We start from the raw sequence: 14570 nt of genomic DNA on the forward strand, positions 1-14570 counted from the left end.
CCGGATTGGCGGACGAATACGGATTGATTTTCTCCAATTCGCCAATTTGGCAGACGGATGGCGGATCGGAGATTCCGTGGCCGCAACCGACCTGCGCCCACCCCTAGCTAAAAGTAATTTTTTTGTGATAATTTTTTATATATGTCACTAAAAATTAATAATTAATGACTTTTTTTTTATCATTATTTTTATAAATTGTCATTCTAATTTATAATTAGCGATTTTTTTATGACAATTTTTTTTTTAAGGACGTCTTAGATAACACGTACGTACCAAAAAAATAAAGGGAAAAGAAAATGCCATTTTCGTTTCAAAACTTAAGAAAGGAGGATTGATAGAGACAGAGATTGATAGCAAAGAAAGGGCAAAGAAAGACTCATCTCAGGAGGAGGAAGCAAAATGGATGAGTTCGAATTTCAACGCATTCTCAATCTCTTCCCAGTCGTTCGTCCCCGCGATTATCATGTCTCTCTCTCTCTCTCTCTCTTTTATCGCCCTTTGATTACGTTTTTCTTCACAGTTCCATCCTTAATTCTCTGTTTTGTGTTCTGGTTTTGACTGCTCTTATTTAGTAGTTTATAACTAGTTGGAGTAAAAGTTTCTTGATCTTCTTGTTATATGTATTCGTGCTATTGTGTGTGTGTGTGTGTGGTTTTTAATTTTTTAATTTTTTTTAACTGATAGATGGATACAGATTGAGTTGTGATCTTTTTAAGCTATAGTATCACAGGTGATGAGTAATTATATTTGGTTGATTTGGTTGTTTAGTTGAGCTTGCTTTGCATGAATTAGAAAAAGATCTTTACTTTAATAATAAAAATAAAATAAAAATAGTTAGAGGTATTTGCTCTTCCATGTTTATCATCATAAAATATATAGGAGCAGCAAATTTAATAGGTTTTCTTAGCTTGATTTAACTTAAGACTTATGCTGCACCTGGGTAAGAAAAATTTCGTGCAAAATGGATGCGTATGTTTCAATTTACATTGTCGAATGCATGTTCAGATACATGGTATGCTTTCATTCCAATAAACTAAATTTTGCAGGAAAAATAATAAAACACTAAACTCACCTAGGATGATAAATTTCAAAATTATGTCAAGAGTCTTTTGCATCTTGGGAATATTATGTTTGATCCATTATTTTACTTTAAGGAAAAAAAAAAAGAAACAAAAAAAAAGTCATTGCCATGACTTAAATTATCTATGCATATTCATCTATGTGATTTGATAAGTTGTCCCTTTTATCTTGTCTTCGTAGTGTAGCCTAGGTTACTATGTCATCATCTAGGTGACATTATGTTCTGTTTTACTTTTTAGTATTATGTAGTTATTCTTATCAATTTTACACTTTTATGAATTGAGAACAGATTGGCAATTCAAAATCTTTGATTAGTTTGTGCTTGACAAGTTTCAACTTTCTCAATCTATAATCCATTGCGATACCGTGCATAACTCATCTTCATAGAGATGACAACAGGTTGAATTTGGGACAGAACACCCCCTATCCCAACCCCACCCCACCATAAAGAACTCTAGCCCTAAACCTTCAGCAACCCTTCCCAAACCCTCCCTTGATTAAGTTGTAAAAATCTCTGCCACGCCCCAATGTCTTTCATATACATAGGACATGTATGTATATGTAGGTATGTGTTTTTTATTTTATTTTATTGTGTACGTATATCAAACATATGTATACATGAAACCCCAAAAATTTAAAAAATTTGAAGAAATTCACTTGACTGACCAAAGAAATCTAAAAGATACTAGGGCAATGATGGTAATGAGAGGCTAAGAAGACAATGCCCATGAAGCCCACTACCATGACGATGCAGAGGAAGTTGACAAACACAACACAATTAGGGAAGTCCATGATAATGGCCACTAATGGGAAGGCAAGAGCGTTCCCACTTATTGTGATGAAAATATCCACAATTATGCATGTGTGTGTTTATGTTAAAGAGAAAGAGGAAGGCAAAGAAAACAAAAAGAGAGAGATGATGGTGGCCACTGACAAATATCAATGAAACCCTTATTGACTAACATTTAAATGAGGGTATTCAAAAAGATGTAGAGAATTATTGCGGACATTCTTGTAAAATAACTATCTAATCAGAGTGGGGTGAGACAAGGACACCATACACCACATTCTAGGCCCGACTTGAACCCTACTCAGGTTTGTCGTTAATGTTTTTTATTTCAATCACAAATGGCCTGGTAGGGGCTAGACTTGAACCTGACTACTTTGCAGATTTAATGTTTTGGCCGGAAGTTTTTCCACTCTAGCTATGCGATTTAACAAGACTGGAACGTCTTACTTGTCACTTCATTTACACTTTTATGATTATAGCATTGAGTATGAGGAAATAAATTACTATGGTTAATAAGAGCAAGAGCTGAGAACCTGAACTTTGGTGGATTCACTTAGTGTGGCTCTGGCATTTAGTGGTCACATGCTTTTAATTGATTTCCGTGACTTTGGAGGCCAAAAAAAGGGCAAATGCATTGTGGCATTGTGTTGAATTTGCAATCTTTTGGGTTATTTGGCTGGAAAGGAATGCAAGAATTTTTTAAGCCAAATTTGTTGATGCAAATTCATTGTGGGATGGAGTGTGTCTCTTGGCATTGTTTTGGGCTTCCATTTCGAGTACTGGTGGGGTCTTGCTTTTATTGATTTCTAGAGATTGGAAGTCGGTTGTGACGCATAGTTTTGTTGTTTGACTCGTTTGAGTTTTTTGTCACCTTCGTTGTCCTCTTTTGTATCTTATTTCTTTTTCAATCAAATCTTTTTGTTGCCGACCAGAAAAACAGAACCTGAACTTTCAAAATCTCTTGATTTCCGTCTGATTGTTTTTGTAAACTGTCATGTTAAGTTCTTTATCATTCATCATATTCTTCATACATTTTAGTAACATCTTCTCTGGTTATGCCTTCCCCTACCTTAAAGTTTGCTTCTGTATTTCTTCTCTCTTTCCTTCACCAATCCGCATTAATCATCATGACTGCCTTTCTTTTGGTCAACTCCTTAGATTACAAAAATGACCATTCTTTCATTTCTTTATTTTTTATTTTTTATTTTCTCTCTTTTCTAATGAGATTATTGTGGCTAATTTAGCAATTTTTATTTTTCAGTGAGTCCTATCTAAAATTCTCTCTTCTTTTTATTTCCTAATTTTTGCAGCATTTTAACTAGTAAGGATATGAAATCAATGCTTTTCCTTGTCACTTCTAGCCATCTGTTCTTGGGTTTCCATTGTACTTATTCTTCCGTTGACTTAACGTGGTTTAAAGATTTTTTTGGCAGTTTTTTTATGTTTGTTGTTACATGCACAACAATGGTCAGTTGCCTCTATTTATCAAAATAATAATAATGATCAGTTGCTGCTGCATTATAGTCCTTACTAGTTGCAAAAATATGTCTTGATACATGAACATTTTATCACCATTTTTTTTTTCAACATTCTCATTTATTGTTGAGGATTGGTGTCTTACATGCTTGCAAATTATTTTGGACTATTCAATTTCCTTTGGATGTCAAACAATTATACTTACCGGAATGTGTTTAGCAAAATGCACTTGCTAAAACATAACATGCTTCCTTTTCTTTCCTCTTTCCTGTTGTAATGTTTTTTCCATCAATAAAACATTACTTGTTTTTTGAAAGAAAGGAGTCCAACAGCTGGAAGCATATGTACCCAGGAAAAAAATCTAAAAAGAACATCTAAGCAACATTGTTTAATGTATGATGGCTTAGCTTGAAATCTATCGCAAACTTGGGTACGCGTATGTAAACACATTATATTTTATATGATATGTAAAACGGTTGTTTCTCCATGTTATAATATAAGCTAAAGCATTAGCCGTTATTAAATTTGAGTTTTTTCTTCTTCCATTATCATACATGATGAATTGGCTTGTAGAATATGGATATGCCAAGTACTTGGGTCAAACAGATATTCCAAACCCAATACCCATGACATGAGTATGGAGTCCATTCCTGGAGTCCATTTAACAAGTGAGGTGAGAACATAACTTCAGGAAGTTATCCCAGAGAATAAGACTGGTGTACTTTGGAAAACTAATGGTACTATGACATATGTTCCTTACACCAAGTCTTTGGAATTTACTATCTTTTATATCCACAATTACTGTTGTCATAATCAGATCATTTATAATCCATCAATAGAAAACTAGATAGCAAAGAAGTTGACAACTGGAAAATAAATAAATAAATAAACCCAGGCAGTTGTACTAAAAATAGTTTATATGTTGCTGAAAATTCGATGCAATTTTGGACAAAATTATGGGTTCTTTAGATTGAATCTAGATCTAAATGCGCTCAAGGGGTTTCAAACTTCAAAGCAAGTGTCAATACGCCTTTTCCAAATCATTTGGATCTTATATGCTCTGTCCAAATTTTCAAACAATGAAGGGTATTTTATAAAACTTTTCAACAATGAAAATTGATGTAGATGAACTTGTAAGCTTTGGAAAATACGGAGTAGGGATTGTTCTAGTTTGTATCCGAGCAAGAGCCAGCCCTTTTCAAAGTTTTCAAGATTTGAGCTATTCTTAGTTTTCATCATCAGATGGCATTCCAGGATGGTGCCTAAGTCCTTGAGCTGATCAAAATGGGGTTTCTATAGACACTTGTTGAGATTAGAAATGTCAAACTTTCTGAAATGATTCAAAATAAAAATAAAATGTAATTTTTTATGGAACCTTCTTGATGTTTAGAACTCTAAAATAGCTATTATCTCTTAAGAAATTCACTGGAAAAGAATTTTTGAAGAATTAATGAAAATGTTTCTTTGATGGTTGTGGTTTATAATATTAGTTGTGCATAGGCATACAAATTTTGTACCATAATTTGTTGTTAATATTTGTTACTATCTGCTGTTTCCAACATGTGTTTTTACAATTTTAGGTTGACTCGGCATCATCAAGTCAATCAACTGCTCAATCAGCACATAATGACATGGTATTGCTTTACTATTCTTCACAACTTTGTTACATTTTAACATATAACCTTGTCGCAATAACTAAAGGAATGGCAGGGTACATGGGGTGGAGCGGATGTAAAGGAAATCCCAATTCAAGGAACTGGACCGCATGGTATCCTTTCATTCTAAACAAGTTTAGTGTCATTTAGTCTCTTGCTAACCAGATTTATAGTTGTAGTAGTTGTATGATGAGATTTAAGCACCCTTTCGCATCTGGAAATGATTAATGTGATTCATTGTTAATTCAGTTTGGTTGATAAACTTTTGCAAAGTGGTGATCAAAAAAAAAAAAAAAAAAACTTTCACAAAGTTGTCACATTTCTTGTTTGATATATCTTGTTAGTTGTTGGGAGCTCCCTTGATTAAGTGGAGCAGAGATTGTATATATATACATAAATGTTTTCTTTTAACTGATCTCTGATCCTGAGGGAACCCTGGTGTAACTGATAATTCTTGGAGTCAATACCTATATAACTCACTGGAATAATTGAAACCTGGTCTTCCTCTTTGTTTGCTTTGTCTTTAGCCCATCTTTCGCTTTCTCTCTAACAAAATCATTTCACTTGTTCTTGTTTACCTGGTGGCATTTCAAAATTCTGGGATGCTTGCGTGCATTACATTTCTTTCTATTTTCACTTAGTTGATGAAATCAAAATTACACGTGTTGCATGGATGTGTCCTTGCAGATGCATTTTGGAGGAAATTAAGGATGGCTGCAGAAAAGAAGGTAAGAATGCTTGCTGTGTTCATACTTTATGAACACAAAATATTCACTGCATGATAATTAATTTTAACATCAAAAAATGTGTCTTGGGAAGTTCCTCCAGTTGATATTAAGAATATGCTTGGATTTCCAATGACATCATGTGAATGGAATCATTCGACTGCCTTGTATGCTGTATGAAACAAGTACATTTTGTTAGGTTATCAGAAATTTAAGCTGTGTTACTTTTTTTATGCCTAACTAATGTGGCTCATCTTAAGGATAAAAATAATTGATTGCTGTCAAATCAAATGGTATAGGAAACAAGATGGACTATGAGTGACATTGGTGACACCAGTATCAAACAATAATGGTGTAAAGAAGATTTACTCTTTTATGATTTCCATCAATTCTCTCTGGTTCAGAGTAACACTCCTCAAGATTATAGTACTTAAACAAATTAGTATCGAAGTAGCAAAATTCGTCCTCAATAGTATGAGTGGCATTGGTGATTGGATGATTCTGCCAATGAACAAGATACCTCCAAAATGCCATCATGCAAAGAAGCAACACTTTGAGCCTTAAGAACACCATTATTCCGATCCTTAAGCTGCTATATAAGTGGCAAATGATGGGGAATAGTTATTAGAACTGAAGTAGAAGGAACACCACCTATAGGTTAACTTTTTGGCAGATTGGGATGCGCAGCAAGAAATAAATCTTCAACAGTGAGAACATGACTAGTAGTCATATATGAAAGTAAGCAAAGTACATATGCATTATGATATGATAGGTCCAGTTTGGCTTGAGCCTAAAGTTTTGTGAAGGAAGTTTTTTTGATAACGCTCAAGGCATACACGAACCAGAACATAGTCTCCTTCATTAGAATCTAATTTCCTATGATGTATGTGGGTATCTATATCGTGCTTGGCACGTGGCGAGCCCTATGGGTGTCACGGCATCGTCATCGCACATCCACGTGGCAAAGCCCTAAGGTGCCACGATGAGTTGGGGTTGTATGCCTAGTCTAAGCGGGGGCATGCACACCACCAAGTATGAAAACAGGACTATAGCTCACCTAGAGCTCTCGATGGCCCTTCATGACTCATAAGAAATATATTCTCTACCCACTCACCTCAGCTCCATAGCAACATAGTTAGACTTTTGTCTCACCTATGTTCGCTTGGTTGCTCAGGATGAGCCCTTGGCTCACCCATGTACTCACCCCTTTGGTTGCCTAGGTTGGGAGCAAGACATAGGCACTCCCGCTTGGGATCATTTGAGGATTGTGGATTGGAGGTTAAGAACTCGGTGTCGTCAAGGTCATGTAGCTGTCTCCCTGTAATGGCAGCTCCTCCTTGACTTGGCCTAGAGAAAAGGATGTTGATCGTACACTTATATCTGTTGCACATATGATACGGCTCTCAAGATATCATACCTACACCTGCGGCTCCTGTGATGCAGCCTTCCCAAGGACCTGAATTATAGGACACATCTAGTAGGGCTGATATCACCTTCCTGTCGTGTTGAGGAGAACTTGTCACCTGTTTTGAGGTTGCTTGGGCTCCAATACTCCTGGAGTCTATATAACAGCATCATAAGTGCAGCCACAGTCATAACAAGAGCAACAAGAATCATAGCAACAACATAAAAAGTATTCAAGGTCTCTCACTGCCACCCCTTTGCTCTCTAAGCCTGCCTTGGTCTTCTCCTCTTCCTCCTCTAGTGATTTCAGGCCATTAATGTGCCCACCATCTTCCCAGAGGTCAACGACCAATCGCCTCTAACTTCCCTCATCCACAATGTACATCAACAAGAAGTTTATTATTCTCATTACTAACAATTTTTCACCTAGTATTAGTGTATAGCTCACAGTCAACATTAAATCGTGTCACTTAATTCCTTGACTAACCTGGGCATCACCCACTCAACTCTAAAAACAAGCACATTTAACCAAGTCCAAATCATAATTCCTAGTTTTAAGTTACTCAGCTCCATCCCTCAAGTACTTTAATTCTTCTATTCAAGTGATCCTACACAACCAATATACACATCACATCAAACATAAAGGAATTGCATTAGTATTATTTAATTGGGATATTAGTCCATTCTAGGTCTTATAATAGGCATGTTGGTGAAAGTGTCTTCAGCTTAGACCCTCAAAGTGACTAAACAAACTGGTGTTTGAAAATAAGGGGAAAAATAGTAGAACATTGATCCCTGCTCAAGTGAAGAGTTGAGTGCACGGTGCTCAAATTCCAGTAGCCAGAGCCTGATAAACATGGGATATTTGCTTGAGCGTTGAGTTAATCTAGGCTATTTCTGGGATTCCATTGTCTGGCTTCCAATACACGGGGATGTGTGCTCTTGAAATGGGCACCCAGTCTCAGTTCTAAGGTTTTTTTTTTTTGAAGGTCCAAACCATGTCCTTTCTTGGGTCCCTTCAAAGGTCTCAACATGTTCTTGTCACAATTTAATAGTCTCAAACAAGAACATCAAATTCTTTAACAGATACCAAATTAGGGCTTCCCACAACAAAACTATGCATTTTATGATGCTTCAACATACACAAGCGTAAAATTTCATTTTCGTCAATTATTCCTTTTGATTCATGATAAAAGGGGTTCTCTTCTGAGTTAAGTGGAGAATATAAGCTCAAAATAAATTTTTTTACCTTGAGTTCAATTCTTATGCAAGCCTCACCCGATGTCCTCCATTTTCTTCCCTTTTCTCTCTTCTTTCCTTCACTTCCTGTCTATACAAACGTGAAATTTCTAGCACATGCAACCCTCTTCTCTCTTCCTTTTTTTTTTTTTTTTCCATATTTTTCACGAATTATTCAAGCAAATTATGCATATATATGAAAACAACTGGCACAACTACAATTTATAGAAGAATTAAACAAGTAGGAGGTGTTATTTATACACTAGGACACCCCAACAAAACGATGCATCTTTGTGAACTAATTATCATGCTAATCTTAATAAATTCAAGCTTATTTCTACTTATGTACGATTGACACACTTAAGGCTTGAGGATAATTAACATTAAATCATGTCACTTGAGCACCTTGATTATGATAAATTATGATGACATTAGGCTAATAAAGGATACTCTAATTAAGAAGTCTCTATCGAACATGCAAGCAGCAGTATGCTGCCAATATATTCTCTTATTAGAGTCACAATTTATGGTGGAATAGTACAAAATCACATTAATAGCAAGTATAAAACATGCTCAACTGTGAAGCACTCAAATGGCATAAGATTATTACATGTAGGTCCTTTCCATACCAAAGTATCCTTCACCCCTAACTGCACGGGGCTCTTCTGAGGTGTCCCGAAAAATGCCTCCACAGACACCTCTCTGACAAATGCCCATGTGTTTTCACATTGTTCCATCATCAAATTTGTGTGTAGATTGATCACTATGTTCATGGAAATTATAAATTGTAATTATATATGGCAACTTTTATATTTGCTTTCAAGTTAACCATCCTTGACAATAACATTACATAAAACTACATGGTGTTGAACATAAGCATCTATAAGCTATTTGCCTGTAAAATCATAGGAAAACTTATAGCATCCAAATCTTCCTATCCATGTTTTAATTAGCTTTTCTAATACTTTCATTAATAAAATTTCTGGTTAAGGTTTAAGTTTCATTTTTTTTCATTTCTTTGGAGATATGTTTACAACAAAACATGATAATAGCACATACACGTTCAATATTCATAAATTCATAATGAATAACCAATCAATATAACTAAATTAGTTTGATTGTTTTCGAGTGAGGGGAGAGTCAAGTGACTAAGGTGACTTGGAGACCCGTGAAATCACATTTCTCTGAATTTCTGGAAATTAATCAATCAGTGGTTTTTTATTTTGTTGTTACATAGGGATATGTCATTTATCTTTTCTTTTTTTGTTCTCCCATTCCCTTTCTCGCTTTGCTTCTAAAAATATTGTCAGCAACAGATGAAAAATGTAGCGAACGAAAATATAAAGAGATGGGGAAAACAACTAAATTTTGGTGCACTTGTTACAGGTGGGCGCAGCAGAGGCTGAAAAATTTTGCAAGGCTTTTCAAATAATTCACAGGCAACTTGTATGCAATTGTAGTATTTAAGAATCATAATGTAGCCCTTTGTTAAACATTATTTGACTTTTCTCATGAACTGATTTCTTTTTTTTTTCTTCTTGTCTATTAAACGATCATGTAGGTGTATGAAGAATTGAGTTTAGCTGCTGCCAGTAGTATTTTGAGCTCATCACAAAGTTCTGAGGAAGAATAGTTTCTTGCAGTTCAATCATTTATGCTATAAATAATCTGGTTTTGTTGGGTTGCGATGACTCTAAAATGTTGGATGGCTCCAACTCTTACATTCGCTTGGTATGCTGATTGTGATCTCAAAGTGCTCTTTGCATCTGTAGTTTGTTGGCAGACTCTTTATGTTGATTGATCTGTTGTTTTTTTTACTCAGAGGGGGATTGATCTGTTGTCGTGTCGAGATTCTGGTAAGAGGTAGCAATTGAGATGTTCACTTAAAATGTCTCTTGAAAATGAAAATAGAATGGTGTGAATCTGACTGAATCCATGTTTTTTTTTTTTTTTTTTTTTTTTGGGGGGGGGGTTTATTATTATCTTACTAAAAGGATATGAATTTATTTAAGTAGTATAGTTTTTGACCGCAAAAAATTGTGTCTTTTTACGTAGTCAACTCCACCTGATTGCTAGTTTGGTTTATATTTTCTTACCAATTTGCAGCGCTTGTTTTTTTGGGATAAAAATGTAATTCAAGGATGCAACGTGTATTGGTGTGTTTAGTGTAACTTATTGTAAGAAAAATTAATAATCAGTAAATAAAATTTAAAAGCTCTCATTCTCTAAATTTTAGATAATCAATTTATTTAAGTTATTTTTACCTAATTAGCGGTAAACAGAAGTTGGACCAAGCAATTTGGACACTCTAAAATTTTTATATATATAATAATAATAATAATAAAGTTTCAAAGACTTGGAAGCCATGTGAGAGGCAGAGAGAGAACTAGTATATTGTCTCATCCAAGGAATGCGGGTTGTTTGGTTATTGTTTATATTGAAGCTACTAGTAATAAGACCCTTTTAGTTTAGTTAAAATGGAGGATGGGCTTTGTAGATGTATATTTAGGAATTAAGATTTTTAGAACATCGGTTGGTATTATATTTTTTCAGTCTCATTATTTTGATAAGAGTCTTAAGAAATATAATTCAGATACAAGTGTGTTAAAAACTTTGGTAGATTTCAATCTCTATTTGACCAAGAATAATGGAATGTTCTCAGATCATACGAAATCTAACTATCTGATAAGGCCCGCTTAACATACCCAATTAGCATGCTAAGTAGATACATAAGTAATCTCAGTGCCTATCTTTAGAAGGCGATTGTGTGAGTACTAAGGTACTTAACGGTATAATCGAGATTATAGGTGGCATTACACTTGATATCCAGTTGTACCAAGAGGCGCGCCTACTGGATATATTGTCCATCAGTGGACTTGTTTTCACTTTTGGAGGTGTAACTGTGTCTTAGAAATCTTCTAAGAAGATGTGTATCACGAGGTCAATGATGGAATCAGAGTTCAGTGCTTCAAATAAAGCTATTGGAGAAGCTAAATGGCTCTGTTGTTTTTATTGAGGATATTCCACATTAATCGAAACTTGTGCTAGCAATTTTGTATACTTTGCGGCAACCAATTAAGTATTGGTAGGGCACAGAGTAATAAGTATAATGGAAGGTCTAAACATTTTCGTTGATGATATAATTTCATACAACAACTACTCTCGTGTGTTGTCACTATAGACTATGTACAGTCTAAGGACAATATTACGAATTCGTTAACCAAAATGTTAAATCGAGAATTAGTAAGAAGTCGTTAAGGGCAATGTGACTGAGGCCTTTTGCGAGAATGTTACTTGAATGAAAAATCCAACCTAGTTGATTGGAGATCTCAAAATCTAGGTTCAAATGGACAACCTAATTGTGTGTAACAACTGAGTCACTGTGGAGGTAAATCCCCATGCTCATTCCTGTATATAGTGATAGCCTGTAGGGTGGAAGGTTAAGCTGATGCTTTTAATGATCTGTATGTATTGATGAGTCAAGCATGGTATAGCGAGATACCTTAAAAAAAGGTCACCTATGTGAGTACGAAGTGGGGTTGCTTCTTTAAAAATTGACAAGGTCAAACTTTTTAAAAACATTCACTGAACCAGACGAGTGTTCCAGGGTCAAACAGGACACAACAGTGAGAACAGAACTATGGTAGGAGAATTCATGTGTGAGGTCTATTGTCTTGGTTTACACAAACAACAGAACAACTCAAGATATCATGTTGACTAGTCAGCTAGTAAATTCGACAAACTTTCACTAGGACAAGTTGAACGCCAAAAGCTACCTTATCCAATATACGGATTTTTTGTGGTACTATCTTGTCGAGTCTTTGTTGTCTCTTATTCTTTCTTTATTCGGCCAATTTTATTTATGTAGGTGATTGTTAGAAAACTATAATTTTTCAACAACTTTAATGTGAAATTAAAGTGAGAAACAACCGCCGGTTAAGGTGGGTCTAAGTGGCTTTGTATTCTCTTAAGTGAGAAGGTTACAATACAAAAATAATGAACTGAAACCATTAGATTGTGAATGAGAATTGTCTTATAAAGTAGGCATCAATAAAAATAGGGTTTAGATTTGGATTTAGTCTTAGTTTAAACTAGGTCTAGGCTTGTACTTGTGTTTGTACATGTGCTGGGTTTGGTCATGGACCTAGTCTTAAGTATGGGTTACACTGTATTGTGTTGGATTTAGCTTGTTTATATGTTTGAGATTGGGCTTGGATCGGGTTGTGACCTAACATCTTTGTCTATTTTGCGATCCATTTGTTTGAATTATTCAAACATCATTATATACATATTTATTTGTATATATTAAGCACATGGGAGTTTTAGATTTTTATGACTCTCATTTTTTTATGATGGAATTGATGACCATATTAGTGGCTATGAGTTTTTAACCTTTGTAACTCTTGGCTTGGCTAGAGTTGATGACATTTGATGGCAATTTGATGACCCTATTGATGTTAACTTTCGGCTAAGGCTCTCGCCTACAAGTATAAATAGAGGTTTTTCCCCTTCAACTTAGAAAAAAAAAAAAAAAAAAGGTTCAGAGAAGATTTTTTGAAATGGAGAATTTGTGATTTCTTTTTGTGAAAAAGTTGGAGATGTGTTTATACCAAAGGAAAATTCAAAAGTTTTTTTCCCTATCTTTTTTTAGCTAGCCCCTTCTTTAGTTCTTCTTAGAGAGAGAATGCTGACCTTTAGGTGTCTTTTGGGAAGTGGGTTGGCTTTTTTGTTTTTTGACTTTTTTAGCTAGTTTAGCTTGGGGCTAAAAGGCCTAGTTTGGGAAGGACTTTCGGCTTTTTAAACTTTTTTGTAAGAGAAAGAATGTAATGATTATTGGTTGGATGTGATATTTTGTCTTATTAAGCTAAAAAGCCTATTTTATTTTTTGTGGCTAAAATAGCCAAAAAAGCCCCAACCAAGGCTTCCCAAACGAAGCCTTAGAGCTACTCCTACAGTAGCTGGTTTCAACTGTCGTATCCTGAGAGACAGACGCCGATGTTCCTCCAGAACCCATTGACAAGGTGACGAATCTATTTTAAGAAAACTGTGTAAACTAGAGATTTTGATTTGCTTCTTTTTCACAATTGTTAAAATTTTGATTCCACCGTGTGCTTGATCATATGCTCAAATGAGAAATTCATCAGTAAAATTAGTTCCGATTGGACAATTTATCATTAATAGTTGCTATTTTTTGTGTGATGATATTTGGTTTCTTTCTAAGTATTAGAAATGTATTTCAGAGTATTAATTGATATAATTGATATTATGGATTGTGGTAGAATAGCTTCCTGATAGAAAAGACAAGAAGAAAGAAAATTTATCTTCATTTTGCATAACTCAGTCAGTCAAAAGATTGTTGTTAATTACTTGTGTGACTGAACTATGAGATGTGAAGATTGTCAACATATATACAACATTGGGTGATAGAGATTATAAGATGAGATGGAAATTCATATGCAAGTGTGGGACTAATCTTAGGATTCTTAGTACGCTATCATGTGAAATTAAACAAAAATGATATAGCACAATGATGATAATACGGATTGAATTAAAAAGTAAACATCCAGAAACTAAATGAGGTGAACACCTAAGAGTCTAAGATAGACACAATTAGCCATACATACAGCAAGCAGCATGTAGAACTCATAAAACTTTGGCTTTTAGCAATCCATACCAAAAAAAGATGAAAAAAATTGGGATTTCTTAAAGAAGAAACCAAGGGAATACAAAGAATAAAAAGATTTAACTGCTAAAAAAAATATGAGAAGACACAGCATTTTTTGTGATTCCAAAAGAAGAGAAGGAGAGAGAGAGAGAGAGACTGATAAAAAAGCTGTTAGCATAGGATTTAGCACAGGATGAACATAAATACTTGAGATGACAGAGTCAAACACAAAAAATATTAAGGAGTTGAGCTGAAGAACCCTAAAAAAAATTTGACTACTTGTTCACAACAAATCCATGAACAATGACATATGCATAAAAACACAAACTAAAGTGAAGACATGATCTTTGCTATCCATCCCAAAAAATTCTGTAAAAAGAAATTCACAACTTCCTATGCAATGCAATGCAATGAAACAAACTTATTGAAGTGTCAGTGCTGGCTTTGGGCACAAGCTGCACAAGCAGCCGCTTTGCACCCCCAAAAATTGGTTTTAAAAAAGGCCTCAAAAAAATTTTGAAAAAATATCAAGCAAG

General features: G+C 34.8%; 1 protein-coding gene across 2 annotated transcripts; it reads left to right on the forward strand.

The window, feature by feature from the left end:
- The first annotated feature begins 219 nt into the window (after positions 1-219).
- LOC145788568 (uncharacterized) lies at positions 220-10306 on the forward strand. 2 transcript variants are annotated; one of them, XM_082906495.1, is made up of 6 exons: positions 220-465; positions 4927-4980; positions 5057-5114; positions 5689-5729; positions 9756-9815; positions 9931-10306. In XM_082906495.1, the coding sequence occupies exons 1-6, from the start codon at positions 400-402 to the stop codon at positions 10000-10002; spliced, it is 351 nt and encodes a 116-aa protein (XP_082762621.1). In that variant the 5' UTR covers positions 220-399; the 3' UTR covers positions 10003-10306. The 2 variants fall into 2 exon arrangements, with proteins under 2 accessions (XP_082762621.1, XP_082762622.1); XM_082906496.1 differs by lacking the exon at positions 9756-9815 and having other exon boundaries at positions 276-465.
- The last annotated feature ends 4264 nt before the right edge of the window (positions 10307-14570 follow it).

The sequence above is a fragment of the Camellia sinensis genome, chromosome 14, assembly GCF_055761805.1.
Source record: "Camellia sinensis isolate YWXY chromosome 14, ASM5576180v1, whole genome shotgun sequence".
NCBI classification, from domain to species: domain Eukaryota; kingdom Viridiplantae; phylum Streptophyta; class Magnoliopsida; order Ericales; family Theaceae; genus Camellia; species Camellia sinensis.

Excerpts from the sequence above, each read along its gene's own strand:
- LOC145788568 (XM_082906495.1), top strand. The coding sequence starts at position 400 with ATGGATGAGTTCGAATTTCAACGCATTCTCAATCTCTTCCCAGTCGTT. Across the intron at positions 4,981-5,056 it reads AATCAGCACATAATGACATG|GGTACATGGGGTGGAGCGGA; the intron begins GTATTGCTTTAC and ends AAGGAATGGCAG. Across the intron at positions 9,816-9,930 it reads AAATAATTCACAGGCAACTT|GTGTATGAAGAATTGAGTTT; the intron begins GTATGCAATTGT and ends ACGATCATGTAG.